This window comes from Peromyscus maniculatus, chromosome 4 (genome assembly GCF_049852395.1).
Source record: "Peromyscus maniculatus bairdii isolate BWxNUB_F1_BW_parent chromosome 4, HU_Pman_BW_mat_3.1, whole genome shotgun sequence".
NCBI classification, from domain to species: Eukaryota; Metazoa; Chordata; class Mammalia; order Rodentia; family Cricetidae; genus Peromyscus; species Peromyscus maniculatus.
The window spans coordinates 29994307-30018773 of NC_134855.1; the positions used below are offsets into that span (position 1 = coordinate 29994307).

The following is a 24467-nucleotide window of genomic DNA, read 5'->3' on the forward strand; positions in this document are numbered from 1 at the left end:
AGAGAATGCGGCAGTTTCGTCGCTGTGGCAACCGCGCCACCAAGCCTGGAGAGGAAATGTGCAGGAGCGGGTTGTATGCGCCTCTGGCTTTGTAGATACTGCTAATGTGAAGACGTCTCAGATTATCAGACTGGTGGGTTCATCTGACAGGGAGGACTGGAGCTGTGATCAGGACACAAAGAGAGGTTTGTTTAGTGTCTGATCAAAGCAAGAAAACACCCCTTTGTCAGAGCAGATGGGCTTTTAATGACCAGCCACACAGCATGGCAAATAACAGCAAAAATTTATCAAACATTTACAATTCTTTCTTTAAATTCTAAGATCATCGCAGGTCGTTTCACTTGGACTAGCCAACTACTACATGAATCTACCCTGGAATTTGCAAATTTAAGATGAACGGGGGAAAAACTTGCCGAATACAGACCTAGAAGTGTTAGCCATAGCGGGAAATATTTATGAGATGTTTGTTGAGTATTAGAAACCAGATGAACAAAACATGGTGTTGATAAATGAACAGATTTTTCATTTATTTTTATCTTTGTTAAATTTTTAAGTTTTTATCTTTAAAGAATATTCATAGGGCAAGAATAGGGCCCATGAAGCAAATTAGAAAGAGAACAGGCTTCCTCGGCTGGTGGGTACATCCGATTTCTCAGATGTCTACATTACTCACATTATTGCTCAGGAGGGCAAAGCAGGTACTTGCATTCTCCCTGAAGTTACATGAGGATGGAAGCTTCATGCATATGCATGTGTCACAGAGACCAAGAGGTCTCCCAGGGAGCATCCTCCCTTCTTCTGCTACAGAAGCCTTACACTGAATGCTTTCTCAGTGGCATTTTCCAGTCAACCTGGCAGAACACACAGCAGCTTGTGGTAAGTCTTCTTGAAAAGCCTTTAAAACTTGGCTCAGTGTGACACAGGATCAAGCCTGGGGACCCCGAGTACGGTGATGAGTTTTTAGATACAACATCAAATGTATAATCCGTGAAAGGAAAAATTAATGAGGAAAAGAAAGAATTAATGAGAGGACTTCATTAGAATTTAAAACTTCCTGTTCTGTGAAAGTGAACATCAAGAGACTGCAAAGACAGACTGAAAACTCAAAGAAGATATCTGTCAAAGGCAAGTGTGGTAAAGAGTGGTTATCCAAAATACACACAGAACTCTTCGTGCATGTGTGTACACACACATGTGTGTGCCCCAGAATGTGGAACCTAGAGGTCAACTCTGGTGTAACTCCTAAGAAGCCATTCACCTTGTTTTATTGAGACAGGGTTTCTCATTGGAACTTAGGGCTCATCAACTTGCCTCGGCTCACACACTACACTGGGCTGGTTGCCAGTGACTCCAGGGACCTGCCTAATCTCTGTCTCCCTGGTGCTGGGACTACAAGTGCCCACAACCACCACAGGCTTTTGACATGAATGCTTGTATCCAAACTAAGCTCCTCATTGTAACAACTTCAGTCAGCAAGATATATAGATAATAAACAGACATATAAAAGGACATGTCACATAATCAAGAAACTACAAATTAAAACCACCATGAAACATCACTACATATCACATGGTGTTCTATCACAGCAATAGAAAATAATTAAGACACTAGGTGTATACATAAAGCTTATACTTGGATGTTCATAATTTCTAAAACCTGGAAGCAACCAAGGTGCTTGCCAATAGGTGAATGGATATACTATGGTACAGTGGAATATACAGTGCTAAAAATGAATGAAGTCATTGAAAGATGTGGAAGAACCTTAAGTTCATACCGTTAAGTGAAAGAAGCTAACCTTCAAATACTGTGTGTTTCAACTATATGACACTCTGGAAAAGCCAAAACTGTACTGACAGTAAAAAGATTAGGTGAGCCAGGAGGTGGTGGTGCACACCTCTTAATCCCAACACTCAGTTGAGTATCTAAACTCAAGGCCAGCCTGGTCTTCAGAGCTAGTTCCAGGACTGCCAAGGATACACAGTGAAACCCTGTCTCAAACAAACAAACAAACAAACAAACAAAAGATTAGGCTTGCCAATCTTGGGTGAAGGGAGAAATGTATAAGTAGAAAATTGAGGGCTTTTAGGGAGGTAATGTTAGATCAGGATTGGTGGAGGCAACATGAAAATCAAAGGAAGAAGAGACCATCGACCTCTACAGAAGCATGTGTCCGTCAGTCAGACAACAAAGGGCAGTGGTCTGTGTGTGTGGAGACTGTGCACCCTGGTGCAGGGGGATGGGGTTTTTAATGGCAGAAAAGGAAGTTTTAGGGGAGAAAAGTTTTATCTGTAGATTTATTCTTCATAGGTTAAAGGCCACATAACGGGAGGTGTTCTTCCTTATGTTGACCTTCTTGTCAGGAGTCCCCAATTCTAATGAGGGGGCTCTCGTTACTATTTCGGCTTGCTTGTCAGGCAGGTGTCTAATCAGTATGCTGAGTCGGGAGTTTCTCAGCTCCTTTGAGGTTCCCGTTTTAAGTCATTAACCCTTCAGTAAAAATAGTCTAGATGAGACTAAAAAGAATAGATACATGTCATTATATTTTGTTTTTCAAATAAACAATATGTATAATACCAAGGATGGATGCTATTGTAAACCATGGACTTTGAATAATTAAGACTTGTCAATATAGATTTGCTAATTCTAACATTCAAGTGGGTGATCAATGATATGGAGGGTCATGCCTATGCAGGGCACAAGATATATGAGGAAATCTCTGCTCCTTTTAATTTTTCTGCAAAAATTAAAATTGCTATTAAAATGTTCTTAAAGTGCATAATAGTTATTTGTGACCTTCCTTTTTCCTTATTAGAATCACAACGGCCTTTGATAACATGGACTTAAGGACTATACCTTAAGGACAGCAGATAGGAAAGACACAAGGAATCACGTGACACCTATGTACCCCACCACTGGATAGCTTCCACCTTAGTGATGTCATGTCACGTCAGTGTATCTATAAAAGTGACAAATAAACATAGAAACTTAAAAGTGTCTATATGTTACACATTCCCATGGCTTTCTGAGTTGAACTAGGAAAGATCAGTGGAATGAAGATATGATTATTCAAGAATTCATGAAGGAGGTGTGATTAGCCTACAACTTGAACAGATGTAAGATTTATCTTAATGAAATGTAAAAGAATCAAAATGAAAGTGTTAGTGGATAGAATGGTTCCCTGGAGGGAGGATAAGGGCAAGGATGTGATGCACAGAGATGTGGGAAAACCAGAGATTTCAGAGGAGACGGGTGGGGAGTTTACACATGATGTGGGAACAGGAGGACAAAACAGGGCTGGGTCAGCTGTACCACGCTGGCTGACTTTCCAAAGAAGTACTGAGCCAAATTCAGTTGAAGTTTGACCCAACAGAAGAAAAGATCCAAATATTGATAACATTGAGCCTACTCTTCTTTTGGAGTTCATGGTGGTGGGATTGTCCATATGCTAAGAAAAGAACAGAACCTGTTTGTAAAGCAAGCAAGTGGCAATCAGAAGTAGAATGTCGAGTGAGTTCATTTCTTTGTCTTCATGCCATGATGATCAAGAGGAACTGACAGATACTGTAGCCTGTATCACAGGGCTCCTATAAGCCTGTGTACTCAAGAGGGCTTTGGGGTCTCCATCAACTGCTAATGGATCAGTCCGGTCACCCACCATCATCAAACAGTTGCACCTCCTACTGGGGCCACTCATCAGCAACCTTGCCTGAGCCTGAGCAAAGGTAGAAATGCACTGTTAGAGTGTTCTGAAGCTGGTCTGCTGTGACTTTCTCCCAGGGAGGTTGGCTCCACCTAGAATAAGAAGAGCAGGAAGCCAGCAGCATGGCCAAAGTAAACAGCATTTCATTTCAGGGGGAGAAAGCTGGAAAACAAACAAAAACCCTAATGTGGAAATGAGTAACAATAACAAAAATTCTATCAGGCCCTCGGTAGTTTTACTTCAATGCACATAGCACATAAAAGCCGGGTGTTTTCAAAGACTATAGAATTTAGGACCTCAGGTGGTTTAGCTTTTTGTGCCTTGGTAAGAAGAAACACTTGTGGCAGAGGACCATGAAGCCATCAAGAAGAAACGCCAGAAACTATCTAGTATGAATCAAAGTGCGACCATTGGCCTGTATTCTATAATTACTTGCAATGCCATTATCAGCAGAAGAGGTAGATATTAGTCAACTAAAATACAAAGACCACTATTTTTCTTCAGATGGGTGGTGTAGCTCAATAGTACAGCGCATGCCTAGATGTGCAAGATCAGAAATGCAGTCCCCAGTACCATAAAAATAAAATGCAAACACTTTCACTAAATATTCACCAGTCATGAAAAGTTTGAAAAGACAAAAACCCAGGAATCTAAGGCTGGACAAGTATATATAAAAGCAGTACAGATATCACACCTATACACTAATAGAGCACAAGGTTACTAAGAATTATTGAAATAAGTAAGATTTAAAACAATTACCACCATCTTTTCTCATAAAACTTCACAGAAATTCCTACAGGTTTTAATGCCATTATTCATATCCTTGTTTTTTCATCAAATCTTCCTTAAAATTACCCTTATGTTTTACTGGATTAAGTAACAAGATAAATTTCAGTAAAGACTATTGTCTATAAATAGTTGTAATACATACCAAAAATTAGAATTTACTATGTAAGGGGGAACATCTGGACAAGGCCATGAACAGGTACACAGCAGCTATAGTTCTTCATTTCCAAATATAATTTTATTACATAGACAATATTATTAATTAGACTATTTTGAAGTATATGTAAAACCTAGAGAGCCTGTACGTCCGTACGTCCGTACTTCCGGTATGTCTGTGTGTGTGTGTGTGTGTGTGTGTGTGTGTGTGTGTGTGTGTGTGTACATGCATACCCGAGTTTGTTCATATGTGTTGAAGGTGGGGATTAGGAAAGCAACTCTGAAGATAGGACACTATTTTTTTTTACAAATATAATGATGTATTTTATTGAACTGAGTACATCTAAACTGTTAATGTGTCCCATTAATTCATATAAAAGGTTTTTGTTTTACATATGCCATTTTGTTTTTGTTTATTTTTTTTATTTTTTTTTCATTTTACATAACAACCACAGTCTCCCCTCCCTCCCCTTCTCCCACTCCCTCTCACCTCCCCCTACCCTACCCCCATCTACTCCTCATAGGAGGTAAGGCCTCCCTTGGGGAGTCAACACAGGCTGGATACTATTTTTATAACAGCAGGCTCACTGTGTATCTATGTAGAAAGTCTCTTCAGTCTGGGCCACACTAGTGGAGACTCAGAGTAAATCTATTCCTATGATCCTTTGCTCTGAATTTCTCCAAACTTTGTTCAGTAACTTAATGACTGACTAATGAAACCTCTCTCCCAGATGGTCCATGCAGGGCGAGTCAAAGACTGAGTTGTCAAAGATTAACTCCCCAGAATCAATATGCAAACGAAGAACACATGCAAGGAAAGTTAATGCCACAGGGAATAATGTTATCACCAATGTTATCACCATAACTAGTCTGATTCTTCAAAATGAGAAAATTACTGAGTGAGCACCAGAGGTCTAAACAATGACTTTCAGAAATGTGTATTTGTACCAATTGTGGTGTAATCAGTACACACATACCATGGACTTTCAAAGGAATGACTCTCTTTTTTTGAAATAATAAATGTAAAATAAAAATCAGCATTGACAGAAAAAGAAAAAATAAATATTGGAGCCTTTAGACTGTTCTGTTTATTTTTTAATATAGCTTTGTCAATATGTATCACATTCTCTTGGCTAAGAGGTTTCTCTGGAGCTAACAAGGAATGAAAATCACCGGAAACCCTGTTAGATTGTTTGGCAAAAAGAAATATAAAGAAACATATATGTGTATAGGTATATAATGGGGGAGAGGGGAGGAGAAAGAAATAAATTTAATGTATGCCATAGAGGAATGTTCAAATTAACAGTAGAGGAAGGATTTAATATTCAGTAAAAACCCTTTAATTCAATAGCTATAGATCTGGACATTGTTCTTATTTGATAACATAAAAATATAAGTAAATATGTTACAAGTTAATTAAAACTATAAATCTTCGGGGATAGAGAGATGGCTCAACCATTAAGAGCACTGGCTGCTCTTCCATATAACCTAGGCTCAATTCCCAGTATCCAGTACATGACAACTCAAAACTATTTGGAACTCCAATTCCAGGGAGTCCAATGCCCTCCTCTGACCTTAATGAGCACTAAGAACATACACAGCAAAACAATAACAGCCCAAAGCCCTATAAACCCTAAGACTACATTAAGAGTAGCAGTAAATATACGATAATTTTATCACCACTTGGATTTGGCAAATGTATTTTTAAAAAGCCAAAAGAGAAAAAAAAGTAGAAGAGGATAACCACCCAAATTGACTATTTAAAATATTTAAACTATTTTAAAAAGATTCTACAACCAAAGCTAAATAGTAGAAAGGAAAAAAATCCAAGAATTGGCAACATTTTCAGAAAACCGAGTTTTGCCATTCAACACATATAAAAAGTTGCTATTACAATATTTACATAGAAAAAGACCAACTACACAATAGAAACATAAGAATAGACTATACAGGAATGGTTCATGGAAGAAATACACATGGATGGTAAGTGTATTTTAAAAGATGCATAGTTATTGAACAGTGTATTAAATACTGAAAAATATGACAGTAAGATTAGTGAACACTAATCACATTGATAGCATCAGTATCAAGAGTCAAACCCAGCGAGGAAAGCTGTGATGCCTTATGTGGTTGTGTAAATAAAGAACATATATAAGTACATTTGGATGGAATGCATGGTATGTAATAAAACTCCAAAATCATTGAGGAGGGCCTGCCCCGGCCCCAGCCCCTCCCCTGGTTCACCCAACTTCAGGTTCTAGAAAGGTGGCTGGCTGGAGAGATGTCCTATGCTTCTAAAGTGCCTTCTAGACTGTGAGGACCCACAGCTGGGATTGTGGCAAGAAATGCAGCCAGTAAGGTGGCAGTATATCAAATGAAGGGGGGATTGGTGTATTATGACTCTCCCTTTGGAAAGCTTCAGAGCTTCAGAGTGTAGGCCGGGTGCCTTCTCAGAGGAAGATGCTGAAGACAAGAAGTTTTGCTTACTTGTGAGGGATTAAGAGGAAGTGTTGCACTCCTTCTTGGGGGAGCTTCCAGCAGCCGCACACCCAGAACTGGAATTTGGATTATATTAACCCAGATTCCTAAGAGTGAGGCAGTCTCTCTCCCCTCTTGAAAAGAAGGAGGCGAGTTAACATGTGTTTTTAAGCATGTGTGTACACACACATACCTAACATGACATGCCATAACACTGATTTATTTATTCTAGCACTTTCCATAAGAAACAGTTTTATATTTCAAAAAGTAAATATACATACCCATAGACTGAAAAATGGTTGCTTGTTTTTACTCTGCCAAATGAATAATCATCCATTTGCATGGACAGAATCATCTTAGTCTATTTGAGCTGTGAGGTAATTGGTAAACAGTGTAAGTCTGTACTGTTCTGAGGGCTGAGAAATCCGAGACAGAGGTGCTGGCGTTTTGGGTGTCTGGTAAGAGCCATCTTCCCATATGTGGTACCTAGTAGCTGCAACCTGGAAGGATGGAAAGGCAAACGACCTTTTTTATGAACTATTCATCTTACTCACAAGGGCTCCAGCCTCATGATCTAATCACATTCCAAAGGCCCTACCTCTTACACTGTCATAAACAGAGAAGGGTACAAACATTGCCCTGTTACAGCTACATCTTTCATGGTGACTGAAGAGACTGTGCTGGGCTCTCTTCAGGCTCATAAACTACTGACCCTCCACTGTCTATCTTCACTATATTTTAAAATATTTTTTAAAATTTTGTGTATATAAATCATTTACCTCCATGTATATCTGTGCACCATGCCTGTTGCCCTCAGAGGCAAGGAGAGAGCACAGGATTATGTTACAGATGCTATGAGCCACTGTGTGGGTATGGGGAGTAGAGTCTAGATCCTCTACAAGGACAGCCAGTACTCTTAACCACTGAACCATCTCTCTACTCCCTATTATTTTTATTTTTTAGTGTTATCAAATAAAGCATATATACTCTTAATACATTTATTTGAACTGTAATCTAAATCAGCCCTACTAAGGTGGGAGGAACCCCTGTACTTTCCTTTTCCAAGTCTTGTTTCTCAACCTCCTATTCCCTAGCCATGTTTTATTGACCTCTAAGTTTACAACTCAGGGCTGTACTACCATTTCTAGTTTTTCAGCATTAGACATCTGCATTCATTTTCTTGCTGGGAGAAGAAAATGCAATTCTCTTGCAGCCCTTCTTCAACTGATGACTCCCATGTTCTCAAAATCAATGCATTACACTTTTTACCAAACTATTGTGACTGTATTATGATGAAAATGTTTTCAAACTAGAACCTCGCTGTGTTTAGTTATGTATTTTTTCTTATGCAAACATGTCTTATATTTGTTAATTACCACCTTTGTTTCCTATTGGATACTTCTATTTTTATACAATTATTTGTAAAATGCCTACACATACAGGGAAAACGAGACACTGATGCACTGAAAGTCTATGTGACCATGACTCAGCAACACAAAAACAATCTCCTCAGCCCAAATCCCTCCTGAGCTCACAGTCTGTCTGTTATTGTAACTTACTTTCGTGTTTTGTTTTACATTCAGTTGTTTATCTTAAAAAATAAAATTTAGTTTTACCTGTTGGTGTGTATCTGCAGTTTAGTTGATAATGCTCAACTGTTTTAAAATACAGCTGTTCAGATTTTCTTTGCCACCAAAAAGGTACACCTTTCCAGTACTACACAACTTTCCCAGTATCTGAAATTAATCATGCCCCCCCCCTCTCACTTCCTTCCTCTCTCTCTCTTACACACACACACACACACACACACACACACACACACACACACACAGAATTAACTTTGCTGTTCTAGGTTTGTGATGTGGTGTCCACTGTGGTACTAATTCATTCTTATTCAGCCATCAATAGGATTAGGCACTTGGTACATATTTAATGAGCTTTTTAAACTTCCCCTTCCCTTCCTGGATTTATTGTTTATGACTTTTGCCGTTTCCTTTTGGAGTCTCTGTTTCATTCTCACTAGGGTTCTGCACAAATTCCTCCTGTGTCCTTACTAGCCATATCTGTGGGTTTTGTCCACTGTGTGTTTTGCATTTTGCTTTTGTCGTAGCATCTCCGAGTAAAGTATTTCAGCATCACGTTTTTTCCCCTATGGTTGGTGCTTCTTTCTTTTTTTTTTTTAATTTGCTTTCAGTCTTAAGAAATATTTTCCTTAGGCTGGATAAATGACTCAGTGGTTAAGAGTGCTTACTGCTCTTCTAGAGGACCCGGGTTCTATTCCCAATACCCACATGGCAGCTTATAACTGCCTGTAACTCTGGTTCCAGGCATCCAACACCTTCACACAGACATACATGCAGGCAAAACATAGATGTACATGAAAATAAATAAATAAATAATATAAAAAAGAAATATTTCCCTGTTTTGAAATTCTAAATACATCCCCCATTTCGCTCCTCAGAAGACTACTGTGCCTTTCACCTACAAATATAACATTATAATTGACTTTTGAGCATCAAATCATTTTTGTTCCCAACATAGATGCCATCTGGACTAATATGTTTTGTTTAAAAGGCCATTTCTTCCCCATAGCTTTTCAGAACTATTTTTTTTATGTTTAAAGTCCATGCACCTTTGGATTTGTTTTTGGTCCGGTCAATGTACTTTATTATTGTTTTTAGGAGGCTTCAAGCACCATCATAGCCAGTTAGTATTTTTGTAGTTTGATAGTCGGTAATATTCCTTTCACATTAACTGACATGCTTTAGATGACTTAGCTACTCTTCTCCCTTCACTTTCGTTATATAAAAGACTTGTGTACAAAAGGTAATACCAAAAGGAAACTTGATTCTAAACCAAGAAACTAGGCCTGGGACAAGTGTGACTATCCTGGCAATATTATTTAAATCACTAAAATATCCCTGACTGCTTACAGCAAAACTAACAGCCACTCTGAGTATTTCCCCCCAGAGAGCATTGCGAAGGCAGTGGAAAATGAGAAGATTAGTGCGGAAAAGCCATCACAACAGAAAGAGTCTACAGACTTTGCCAACCCGTACCCTCCTGGATCAGTTGTACCTACCTTATGAAGAGACTTGCTGAGCTTGCCCAGGGGAAAATGTAATTAAGAATTATGGGATTTTCAACATATATAGAAATAAATTATGTCAGTCCATAAAAATTAGAAAAGGAGAAAAATGTATAATTTCATGTTTACTCCCTGTTAACTCAGTGTCACTTGAAGGAAGACTACAGTAAGGAAAGCTGTGCACTATGTGGCTCAAAGTAGACATTGAATAAAATGAAAATGTAGTTCATTATCCAGTAATGAGAATCAGATGTCAATAAAACTTCCCTGAGACTCCATCTCCCCCTTTACAATGGCTACCAAAATGAAGCAAGCAACTATGGAAGGCCAGCTCGGAGATGGACTAAAAGGCAGCCTTGTGCACTGCTGGTAAGGACGCAAATTAGTCCAGCCACTGTGAAAACCAGTGCAGTAGCTCTTCTAAAACCTAAACTTAGGACTAACACATGACCAAGCTATCCCACTCCCGCATTATAACCAAAAGAAGGAGTCAGCATAGGTAAGAGAACCTTAGATAGCCATTTATTCCAGCATGATTTGTAAGAGCTAAGCTTTGGAATCTGCCTCAGTGTTCATCGATAAATAAACAGATATGAAAAATATTATGTAGATATATAGAGATGGAGATAGGCATAGAGACAGGGATGACAGATAGAAATAGACAGACAGACAGATAGACAGATAGATAGATATAGACAGAGAGAGGTAGGTAAGTATGTAGGTAGGTAGGTAGAATTAGAATTAAACACACACACACACATACACACACACACACACACACACACACACACACACACACACACACAGTGAACCATTATAGCAAAATGAAGTGATGCCATTTGTGGTGAAATGGGATAAATTAGAGGTCATGTAAAGTAAAATAACCAAGACACAGAAAGCCAAGTATGTTTTCTCTCAAACATGTAAGCTAAAATAAAAGTAAAAACAGACTAAGTTGAAAGTGGTAGAGAAGGGGAAGGTGACCTGGAGTTAATTAGGGAGGCTGATATAGTCAAAGCAACATATATGCAAGCGTAGAAACGCTACAGTGAAACCCACCAATATACGCAATACATATATACTCTCATTATAACACTGAAAACAAAAAACAGTAGCCATGTGCAGAGTGTTGGTGTATTGGATCATCCTTGGATCCTGTTCTTATTTCCCTGCACCTGCCTGATAAAAAGCAGGCAAATACAGTCTCTGCAAATAGACACAGGTGTCATTGAACTAAGGGTGATTTCCACACCAGAAAAGATAGCAGACTTCCTCATTTCAACTCCTGGTAAACGTGGGCCTCACTGGTGCCTGGGCTTTTGCATGAATCCAGGAAGAGGTGTCCGCCAGGTCATTTGCCTGAAGATGCTGTTTTGTCTGTGGCTGTGTCCCAGGGCTTGGCAGTAGGAGCCAGTCTAAGCAAATGCTCCGCAGAGAAGATGTCTTTCTCACCTACGCTCATCTTCGTGGTCATCTTTTGTGTGCAGTCTCTAGCCGCAATGCTGCAAAATGGCTTCATGGTCACTGTTCTGGGTAGGGAATGGTTACAGAGCCAGGCACTCCCTGCAGGTGACATGATTGTGGCCTGCCTAGCTGCCTCCAGGTTCTGTCTGCATGGACTAGCCATCCTAAACAACTTCCTGAACTTCTTTCTGTTTTGGTACAAAAATAACTATTTGGGGGTCGTCTGGGACTTCGTCAACACTGTCACTTTCTGGTTCACCAGCTGGCTGGCCGTCTTCTACTGCGTAAAGATCTCTTCCTTCTCCCACCCCATCTTCTCCTGGATGAAATGGAGAATTTCTCGGTCAGTGCCCAAGTTATTGCTGGCATCCTTGATCTTTGGTGGTCTGTCAGCCATCTCCTCGCTCACTGGGACTATAATTGCCTTCCAGATGATGGCCTGTGGAAACTGCACACTTACTTACAGAGGGAAGGTGTTCTATGGGTATTTTTATCGTTATCATGCACTGCTAATGTGGGTCACACCATTCTTCCTGTTTCTGCTGTCCATCATCTTGCTTATGCTCTCACTGTACTGGCATTTGGAACAGATGAGGCACCACAGACCCAGGCCTCATGATCACAGCACCCAGGCTCACACCACGGCTCTGAAGTCTCTTACCTTCTTCCTCATCTTCTATACATCATATGTCCTGCTCCTGCTGATAACCACTACAAAAGCCGTAACTATCTATGATTCCTGGCACTGGGCCTGGGAAGTGATAACTTACACAGGCATCTCCCTGCATTCCACCATTCTGGTGCTAGGCAGCCCCAAGTCGAGAAGGGCCCTCAAGAAGTTCTCCTGCCTTTGTGTTGCCAGCTCATAAGACATGGTGGCCCTGGACAAAGGGTGGCTCCACTCTCAAGGTACCAGTACCAGTACCAGTAGTAACCTGTTCTCTAGTGAAGAGTGCCTCCCACGGCAGGAAGTCATAAGGTTTGAGTACTCTCTTTGCTCATTCATTCCCATGCTTTCCATGCCTTGATATTTATTTTTCCACATTTCTCTGTTTCTCCTGCCACTTCTGCTGGCATTAGTTCTCTGGTCTGAGTCTGGAGTCACAATGGCCTCACCTGACAGCCTCGTTCCTCATAGGTCTCTCAGAGTCTGTAAGCACTATTCTTTAAGCGTTTAAAGTATTTGTCTGCCCTGATTTATGAATAACTGTGACCACTGTCGGCTGTCTCTCTGAGCAAACTAATGTCTGGTTTTTAGTGGCATAGATTCCTCAGCACTGTCCTTCTGGGACTCTCAGCGAAAGCTCCTTACTCCTGCTCTGGTGTCAGAAGATCAGTTCTCTATGGCACAGCCTCTAGCCACTGTCCCAGGAGTCCTTTCCTTCCATCCTGTGTTCTCTTACCACCAGAAAATAGGCACTTCCCAGCTCCTTCACACTTGTTTCTCCCGACTTGGCTCTCTCTGTCAGTTGCTGCCATTGTTACGCATCGCTGAAGACTCACTTCCATCATGGAGTGTTACCAGTTTTATCTCCTACAAGGCTGAGGACACGTGTGAGTTTTGTCCCATTACAGGTCCTATCAATGACTTCGTGTGCTTGCTTAAGTTGAACTAAAAGGAGTTGAATGATATGCAAATGTTACATACGTTTGGTCCAGAAGAAGACAGAGGAAAACAAAGGAAATCTTCAACAATTCTTCGTTTTAATAACCCCACTCTTCTTGTCTGTCCACCCTGGAAGAGGCAACTAGATGTTGTTGCCAAGGCTTGTCGTCCTAGACTGGAATTTGTACACAGTGGTCTACTGGAAGAAGAAAAATATATAGGGGAACCTCCATTCTCCTATACTTTTATCTTCTCCTGTAAATTCCTAGTTTTCCATGTATTCATGGTTTATATAATATATCATTAAGTGAAATGTGTGTATAATTAATAATAAATATGAACATGTCTTGGGCATCCAGGCTGCTATAAAAGAAAGAAAGAAGAATATTGGAATTATCGTGCTCTTATTAAGCTATTTTTCAAAACAAAGAACATGACCAAAGAAAGTGAGTTTTCTTTCAGAATGCTGCAGGGACCATCATGTCAATAATGGGATCTTAAATGTAGGTACTTAATAACAGTTTCAAAACAAGCAAGCAATGAATCAGTAATGATACAGAAAGGTTTAATAATTCTGTCAGTCAACCTGACTGAACTCACACCTCTGAAAAGCTCTCCCAACATCAGAATGAATCCATTTGCTGTGTATTCGTGGAATACTTTTCAAAATGGACCCTCTTCTGGCTTCAAAATAAGTCTCAATTAGCTTAAAAGAGCATGTTTTCTAGTCACAACAGGATGAAAGTAGGAATCCACAGCAGGAAAATACCTAGAAAATGGCCAGAGGCTTAGATTTTGGATAACGAGATCAGAGGAGTCAACATGGAGCTGAATGGCAATGGAAAGGGAACATTTTCAAGTGTGGGGGATGCTGCGACCATGAGAGGATACTGGAATGAACAGCACTAAGTGCGCATGTTCAGAGAAAGGGCTCAAATCAGATTCATCTCCATAAAGTAGAAACAGGGGAGTGAGGAAAGGCAGAAAAATACCAGAAGAAATGCAATTAACAAAAGCCCAAGCGAAACCAACAAAGCAGAAAGCTGAAAAGCAGCAGACAAGATAAATGAAAATCTGGTTCCTTGAAACTGATAAGGCTGATTATTCTTTAGATGCATTGATGGAGGGCGGGGGGTAAACCAGCCACTGCAAGGACGGGAGAAGTAATCTCTCTCCATTTTAGAAACAGTAAAGGGAAAACAAGGGACTGTTTGGACAACTTCATGCTAATAAGTTGAGCGACTTCGGGAAGCACATTGGCGGCGCTGCTTTCAGGTTTCCTGAGAGCTGGTTTCTGGAGACTGTGGTCCTCCACTCCAGTCGGGACCCACGTTTCTATGAGACCTTTGCAGAGCTGTGGTCCTGGGAGTTCCCTTCGGCAATAACCCTGGGATTATCTCTTCTCTTTTGTGCTAAGTCTCATGTTCCCTGTGTCTCAGTACTTAGTAATTTTGTTGGGTTTGTTTTGGTTTTTTACTTTAACTATTGGCTGTGGTAACACCCATTCTTCCACCCTGAGTCTTCAGGCGTGGCGGCAGGTGTCTTTCCCATTTCTCACTGGCTCCCACTCACTGTTTTAGAATGGTATATGAAAGTGGGGGGGGGGGTTGTTTTTATTTGCTTGTTTGTTTTGAGGAATTATACATCTGGATGTATTTTATTTTATCTCAAACTTGATTTATAAGTTTCCTGGGTACTTTAGGTGGAGTTTTTATTGTCTGCTCACACCCCAAACCCCAACACACAGAGGTGTTTGTTGGGCCCCCTAAGGACGGGCATGGGGCCCAGTGTAACTTCCCGAGCCTAGCTGGAGTTTGGTGACCTGAACTGGCACGTGACTTCCCTGTGAGTGACTCAGCAATACCTGACCTAGAATCGGCCTCTGCCTAGTAACTGCTGAGATGGCATCATCTCATTGGCCCGCTATCCTCACCCCATCCCCCCCATCCTCCCGTCACCCCGACCTATATAAGTTCACTCCTGATACAATAAAGCGAGTTCCTGCTTTGACAAGACTCCTGGCCCAATGTGTTTCTCTCCGGTAGACAGAAGTGGGAGGGGCCGCTGGACACATCATCCCGCTCAGCCCCAGGGAGGACCGGCTGGACCGGTCCTGCCCCCGCCCTACCTGTCGATCAGACCGACAGGTATTTATAAATTGCCTGCCTCTGATTGGCTATAAACTAGCATGCTTCCAAGTATTTTTGGTGTGTCTTCCTGAAAACAATATGGATTCATCATGCTTATCCATATACTCTCAATTTTGTAAGAATTTTAAAAGTATGAATAAATGGGAAGCAAAAATGTAATTACCAACAGCTAATTATTATTCAATACATCATCTTTCTGTCATTCCATATTCTGACAAACAGTTGTGATCCATTTTGGCAAACAGCTAACTTTGCAATAGTGAACATACTGCAAAAATTCCTAAGAAAAGAAAAATTGGCATGTTTATATTTGTTCTAGGTACTTTAAAAGAAGAGGTTAAGAAAAAGAAGTAAATACTTAGACTATAATTTTAAAGTTGGTAGAAATTCTTTGTCATTGTGAAGGTTATCACAAATGTCATTTCATACAGAACAGACCACAAATTGAGTGACTAGGACATCAAAGACATCATGTTCAGACTTATATCAGTGTGTGAAAGCTGAAATTAATGTCCATTAAAACTGCTTTAGAATATCAATACACACAATGCTAATTTAACTTGCAGTCTAGTTCTTACAAACAGAGGTAGACCACTGGGTCTGATATAAAATACAATTTCAACTAACAGGAAAAATACTGCTTTAGCCATTTGCACCAAATCATTGCCAGTGATTGTGAAAGTAGAGAAAAGAAAGAAGTCCTTAGTGTTTTATAGTTTTAAAGTAAAAAACATATATTATGATTGCATTAAAAAAAAGAAAAAGCTTGAAATTGATTAAAAAAAATGTAAAAGAGTTCATTCCAAAAAGTTAACATCAATTGTGTGATACAGGCTGAGACATTTTCTATTCTATAATATTCAATCACCTGGAATTATTTCAGTAATCCTCATATCTCATGACCATTAGGTTTTCAATGGTACAGTTAGCAGAGCATTAATGTGTGTCTGTTACAAAGACTTGAAAGAAACACAAGATAGATTCCCTTCCTCGAGTTCTGCTAAGGAGCCAGTAGTGTTATAGACTTCCACATTGACATTCAAGAGTAAATAAAATGTATCTACATCTCTGTCACTGGACGATGTCCTCTGTTGTGCCAGCCTGTAAACTCACTACCATCACCTCATTACAATTGTCTTTGACTGTGGTGAGCATGTGCTTTGTGGTTAGGGTGTGTTGACCTTATCTATGCTCAGTTCCACCTCTCCCAGCCATAGATAGACTCATAATTCAGATTTGGGCTTTGGAGAGCCACTCATTGTGGTAACTGCTGCAGACATGCTCACAGCCCTGATGTGGGTCAATTAGTGCCCTCCCCAGGAGTGTCCCACCAGAATTGACTTTTTCACCCTTGGGTTCCAAGCTATTGAGTAATAAGCCTGACATCTTCACAAGAAGTGAGGAAAACAGAGTCCTGAAATGCACTCTGCACTCCTGAATGACGAACTTGATGACGGCAGTGGAAATGCAGACAGTATGGCTGGTGACTAACACTGAGCCGGGAACTTGTCTATGCACCTTCTGCATGTAATTCATTTAATGCCACAACAAATTTATGAGTCTGATGTGATTTCATGAGGTTTGCAGAACAGGAAATTGAAGTGCTGAATGCTTTGGTAATTCTCCTAACATGTTACAGATCCTACATGACAGTTTAGAGTTGTAGCTATGGCAGAACTCTGCATTACACTATATCCATAACCTTCCTGTGGCTAGATTTGTCATTTTTCTGAAACACAATCTCCTTTTAATTGAACTAGTTTGACTTAGACTTCAATTTGCTTCTATTCTGAAGTCTGGATTAATGAAATCTTCATAATAAGACATTTTTGTAATCAAGAAATCTCAGACGACACTTTGAGTCTTCTCATCCCCATTAGTCATATAGAAACCAATTCAACTTTTCTTCAAGCCACTTCATGCAGATATGGTCCAGCAGCATCTCATTTGAGCCCATGCTGAGAACCTCTCATTCCCACTACTGTGAGTGTCTGGTACTGCACCATGGATCATCACCTATGAAAATCTATTCGGCATCCAAGTACCTGCAAGTGTAACCAAAGATAAAGTATCACCCGTGAAGTTATCCTTGACCAGTTGGGAACCAGAAGCAGTGAGTCTATGCTTCCTCCTTTCACTTCCTGAATAGATGGACCTGGGGACATGCCGTGTGGCATTCCTTTTAAAGCCCAAGCAGAGGCTCCCACAGTCAATCCAGGCACCCACCACATCTGGCTCTCCTGTCTCTCTGTTTGACGGCTGCTCTTCATGTGGGTAGTTCTTTCATGGCCAGCTTTCTCTTCCTGGAGACAAGCCCCAGGGCTAACCACATCTTTAATTTAAATTTTAGGTCCATCATTTTAAAAGTCTCCTGTTTATAGATTATGTAAAAATTCTTTGAGCTATGATACTAATACAAGAATTAAGGTTTCAATTTTAGCTAAAATTTTTGAAAAGTATGCTTTTGATCTCCAAATTATTTGCTAGTAAACTGGACCAGGAGGTATTCAGCAAAGGTGGCGGCATTGCCCTAGGTGCTACTCAATATCTATTCTTTAAAAATGTAGCATGAGCTTGTAATTTAGCAATTGATTTGGGTTTGTATCTGTGACAATGGCAACTCATTACAGAATTTAGATGTCATTACTGCATCTTAAGTTTATTATTGAAAAGATCAGTTTAATTAATGATGCATGGGAAGTGGTGATGTTACTTTTGATTACTTATGATTAGAAGGGGAGATTTAAAAATAATAGTATCAGAAAGTATCATGGAGTGTGGGAATGTAGCTCAGTGGTGCAGTACTTACCTATTGTGCACATGGCCCTGGGTTTAGCCTCTAGTAACACAGAAAAAGGAAGGTGTAGAAAGGAAGGGAGAGCATAGGAAAGGGGAGGAGAAGGGAGGGGAAGGGAAGAGAAGGGAAGGGAAGGGAAGGGAAGGGAAGGGAAGGGAAGGGAAGGGAAGGGAAGGGAAGGGAAGGGAAGGGAAGGGAAGGGAAGGGAAGGTGAAAAGAAGGATCAGATCATGAGTTCACTTAATACTTGTTCAGACTATATTGATATTATCAGAACTCAGTGAATGTCTGGTTAGTTTATTGTCAACTTGATGCAAGTTAAAGTTATTTGGACAGAAGGGCTTTCAATTGAGAAAATGCCTCTTTAAGATTGTCCTGTGAGCAATCCTGCGGTGCATTTTCTTGACTGATGATTGATGTTGGACAACTCAGCCCACTGTGGGTGGTGTCACATAGGGGCCAATGGTCCTAGGTGCTCTAAGAAAGAGGATGGGCAATCCAGGAGAGGCACACCAGTAAGTAGCACTGTTCCAGGGCCTCTATTCCAGTTCCTGCCTCCAGCTTCCTGCCCCGGCTTCCCTCAATGGACTGTGACCAGGACACATAAACCAATAAACTTCAAGCTGCTTTTGCTCATGGCATTTTATCACAGCAATGAAAATTAGGTCTATGAATTGTACATCTGCATACCAGCAAGTGATAAATCACATGGCCAGAGAAAGTTGGTATTTGTTTAGAACCCTTAATCATATGATTTCCAAGATTTGATCAGGGTTATAGTTGTTTACTAGATGAAAGATGTTTTTGGAAGAAAGGAAAGAAGGAAAAGAGGGAATGAGGATGGAACGGAGAGGAAGAAAGGGGAGAAAGAAAATGAAAGGAAAATGATTCTGAAATTAAGTTCATGTCATTTCCCACTTAGCCAACTATTACCTAAAATGAGTGGCGAACACACAATTACACACACACACTTACACAGAGAAAGACAGACAGGCAGGCAAGCAGACAGACAGACAGACAGACAGAGAAAGAAAACACCAGACTCGGCCAAACTTCCTTTAGTACCCCAGAGCCACAGTAAGTGCATTCAGCTCCTTGAAGGCCACAGCCACTTCCTCTCTGCTCTGCCCTAAGCCATCCAAAAGGACTGTAAATTCACAGAGATGCCAACGAATAGCTAATCTCGTGTTGTGTCTACAGCGGCCCGTGGAACAAGTCACAGATAACTCACTATTTTAACTGCAAGCAAAATAAGTAGCTTATCATTTGAAATTGGAAGGTTATCATGAAGATGAAAACTGGATTCATGGCCTGCTTCCCAAGTAATAACAATGCTCTTCCCACGCTCCAGTCCGACAGCTGCTGTACCACAGTGATACAGTCACACAGCCTGCAGTACATGCAGCAAGTATGGTCAGCATCACAACTGGCCATGAAAGCTTAGAACTTGCAGATAAATTTCCATTCAAAAGGGCCTTAAAAACCTAATGTCTTTAAATGTTTTGATTTTTCGATGGAAGTTAGATAAAACATATTTGCGGTGAATCTTGGTGTTGAAATATAAGGTAATCATCTGCCTGTCTCGTAAATTCAACCAATACCAGATAGAAACTATTCAGAAAAACTTGAACAGAAGAACATTACAGATATCTTTCTTGCCCTTATTCTTCAAACAGGAGTGTATAACAACTGTTTATATGGAATTTACATTATATTCAGTATTTTAAATAATCTAGAGATGATCTGATGTATATGATAAGATGTGGATAGATGATTGCAAATATTGCCTGATCTCATATAAGGGATTTCAGCATCCATGGATGTGGATGGGAGCCCTGGAGCCAATATCTCATGAATGCAGAGGGATAGCTACATACATGCAATAGAGATAAATACTACAACTCAGCAAGTTTTTGACTAAACTTCTAGATGAACAACAGCTAGAGTAAGAAATAAGTACTACCTGCACCCCAGAAGACTCCTCCTGACCCCTCTCTATTATCCTCAGCCATCAGTCTTCAAAGGCAGATAATCAATATTCCCATAGCCACAGGCTAATATTTCTTCTTGGCCTTCATATAAATGGAGTCATACATTATCCTATGGTTGGCTTTTTCATTTAAATTTTTAAATGTATTTGTCATTTTTTAAGTTTTATGTGCAAGAGTGTTTTGCCTGCATATGTGTACGTACACCACATGCATGCCTGGTGTCCTGGAACCTGGAGTTACATATGTTGTGAGCTTCCATGTGGGTGCTGGGAACAGAGCCTGGGCTCTCTGCAAGAACAAGTGCTCTTAACTGCTGAGCCATCTCTCCAGCTCTGGCTTTTTAAATTTTATTTATTCTTTCACAGTGTCATATATATATATATATATATATATATATGTGTGTGTATGCATTTGTGTGTGTATATATATATATACATATATATAAAACAGTGAAAAATCAAATTATAGCCATAAATAAAAAATGTAAATAAGCCTCAGATAAAATGCATATATATATATATATATATATTTACTTCAATGAATTCCCCCTGATTATCCTGTCCCATCCACTTCCCACTGAACTCTTTCTTCTCCACAACCCTTCCTTGAGAACTTTTGCCACAAAATATACCATGAAGAGAGAGTTAAAACTCAAGGCAGAGAAAGGTGAAGACATTGGGATATATACAAGTAGTTAGCAAAGGACTTGACTAGCATTTAAAAATATTAATGAATTAAAGTAAAAAATACAATTAAATGATAATTCACCCAGGAACTCTAATAATATATATATATAAATTATATTATATTTATATAATTATATATATAAATCCAGTGACTGATTATGTAGAGTTGTTTCTATATTCAGTATTTGGCTCAATAATGTTTTGCAGTTTTCCATTTATAGTGGTTTTAATGACATTATAAACAAACTCTCTTTATAAAAATGCACTTGTCCACATGCCATGCTTGTTGCTATTATGTGGAAAAGCAGAGTTTTATATATATTTATCTTCTATTCAGTGGCTTTGTTAGCTCACCTATCAAGATGTATATGTATATATATATATATATATTTTATATATATATATGAATAGGATTTATATATATATATATGAATAGGATTTATATATATATATATTTATATATATATATATTAGATTTCCTGTGTGAATTATCTTATTAACTTCAACTAGTAACATTTTAAAATTTTCTATTTTTTTATAACACTCTTCTTTTGTTTCTTGATCTAATATACTGGCTAAGCCTTGTATAATATAATATTCAATAGAAATAGTCCCAAATAACTTTGTCTTATTTCCAACTTTGGTGGAAAAGGTGTTTACTATTTTTTTCTTTACATGATTAGTTATTTGGAGATTTCAATTAATGGTATAAAGGATTTTTCCTATTTTGAAATCCAAATATGTTCAGCATGAGCACGTTACATAATTCATTTTCAGATTCTACCAAGATGTGATGCTTTCTGATATTATTTTATTATGATATATTATGATTATTAAGTTTTAATAATAAATCAATTGTTCCTAAAACAATCTCATTTGGCTTGCTAATAGCTTATATTTTCAATGTATACTTTTATAGGAAATTAGATTTGAAATTTTACTTCTTCTAATATTCTTCCTAGTTGTCAGTTTCAAGGCTGTAGTAGACTCATATAAGGAGCTGCGAGATATTTCTTCTTTACCTTTTCTTCTGGAGCATACCTTTGCAAATGTTTCAAATGATTGTGTAGGGTACTTATGATGAAAAGCCTAAAATCAACTTTCCCCCATGATACGGCTTGTAAAATACCACCAGCTTAGTGGTTTCAGCCTCTCACCAGCTATCATTTGTGGGGGTTCTGTGTCTCACCCAGTGCATGTACAGCATAGACACCACCCAACGCCAGGGTCCTGTATACAGAGTACGGGTCCAGTCTTCTGCTACATTCCCTCACCTATGAAAATGGCCTTCACTGGGTTACTCCAGGGTCTGGTTGCTGATTTCTCCCCACCCGGAGGGATAAAAGCAGCAGGGAATTCAGTCCTCACGTGTGCTCTTCTTTTCCCCAAGCTGTCCTAGCCCCTCAGATCAGATCTGCCTAGATTTTTCTTCCAGCAGTCCATACAGATGGCCTTGTGTCTTTGTTGTTCCCTGTTTTGTCTAGCTTTTAGAGTTGACATCAGCCATGAGATCGTTCTGAAGAGAGACACTCCATGAAAGCTGGCATCAGAGCCTCTCTGCAAACCTCTACAACAGGTCTGACAGAGGCTTGAGACAAGAGGCGTCACTACTTTGTTGGTTCACATCTGGGAACAAGCGGCTCTTTTGCTTGGGTCAGAAGTTTTTAATCCTAGACCAGGACAGGATGAAAGCCTTTGTCTCGCCCTCCTGAGTCTTGTAATTGTTCTCTAGCTGAGACTTATTATCATGGTCAGTTGGTGTTGCTTCCAAATAGGAGATTTTTCTTGTTAGGGATATTTATGGGTCTTTCCATGGGGGCATAATTTTCTCCAACTAGATTTCTCAAATTTGCTCAGCTGACATTAAAACACAAGGTGCCAAATGACACAGTAAGCTTGCTTATTTGTTTTTCTGTTCAAACAGCTATCATTTCCTCCTGTCCAGAGGAAAGTTAAATATCGCCCCATAAATCAGAAATATGTATCTACTCCCTGACCAACAGCAATGCTCATACCTGTGATTGATCGATGCATGAACTGTAACATTGACCATCACAATGCTTCAGGAAATGTTGATAGCATAAATTTCTTCTACAAGGGCCCCAATCTCTCTCCTGTGAATGCTTACTACATGGAGTCAGAATTTTACAAAAATGAAGAGAACTCCTCTGCACCATGTAGTCCCTGATTTTATTTTGGAAGCTGTAATTTATTTTGAATTTTAATAGGGATAAATACCCAGCAACTAGAATATTGTTATATCGTCATAAATCTGAGCAATGTGGAAACAAGTTGGCCTAATATTTAGCAATAGTCTTAATTTTAATTATTTACTCAGAGTCTCTAATTTGCTAAATCCTATGACAGAAAAGGTTGGTAATGACATTGAAAAGATCACAGGCATTAACTTTCAAGTAACCATGCATAGAGATATAAATGAGAGGGAAGAGGTCTTGGAGGAAATGTTATTATCATTTAAGGAGCTACTTGGTCATTCGTGTTCGGAGTCTCTGTATGTTGGTCTCTAGAGAGCCTCTTTGCTTTCTTTATATCCCCCATATGCTGGAGGACTCCTTGGCGGGGTGTGGGCATGCTAACTGTTACTGATCTGAAGCACATTGGTGCGGCCATTCACTCAAGCCGATCACTTTAAATAGTCAGGTTACTTGTGCTTAAGTCTTCCGAGGAAGAACTCTTGCCTTCATTGGGGACCAGGGTGCACCTGACACCTGGATTCATGACAATTGCAGAAGCAAAGAGCATCTCTGACCTTCAAGTGGGGAGAGGGGGAAGCAATGAAGACACAGTCATGCCACAAGAGTCTGCAGCAATGGCCCTGGCCATGTCCTCAAAGTTTCTTACTCTAAGTTCATGGCTCCTTTACCCAGTCAAACATGGACACACTGTTCAAATTCCTTGTCATAACATAGTTTTCTCTGCCCCCTGATTCTTCATTTATGAAGACTCCCCACTCACATACACTGGACTAAATAACTTGGTTATGCTTCACTCTTGTTTACCCGTCTTTTGTCACAGAGATGTGACAGCAAAAAGTCTGACAGCAGATATTCCTTTTCCTTCCTACTCTGCATTATAACAACATGTGGGACCACCCTCATCTCCATCCATTTACCAAAGACATGGCCAAAACATCACCCAATCTTAGAGAGTCACATGTCTGCTTTAGGGCAAAGATCAGTTTCGTTTTCCACACACTTGAATTATTAAACTTATGATAACTTACATTAACTTCAGGTAAGAAAGCTGTTACATCATCCATCTATGAACTATGCAACATCTGGGTCAGGACCAAGTATTCTCTTAAAGGACACTGAAAGAACATGGAGAGATGGCTCAGTGGTTAAGAGCACATGCAGCTCATGTGGAGTACTGGAGTTCAGTTCCCAGAATCCACCTGGTAACTACCTGAAACTCCAGCTCCAGGGCATCTGGTGCTTTCCCCTGGCCTCTGTGGATGCTTAAATGCATGTGTGTGCACACATACATAGACATACATACATACATACATACATACATACATAAATACATACATACATACATACAT

The 24467-nt window shown here is 39.7% G+C and overlaps 1 protein-coding gene across 1 annotated transcript; it reads left to right on the forward strand.

Annotated features, from left to right (window-relative positions):
• Positions 1-11647: 11647 nt before the first annotated feature.
• Positions 11648-12541, forward strand: LOC102913778 (taste receptor type 2 member 134-like). Its single transcript, XM_006974299.2, has one exon. It carries the CDS (start codon positions 11648-11650, stop codon positions 12539-12541), a length of 894 nt encoding a protein of 297 aa, XP_006974361.1.
• Positions 12542-24467: the final 11926 nt, after the last annotated feature.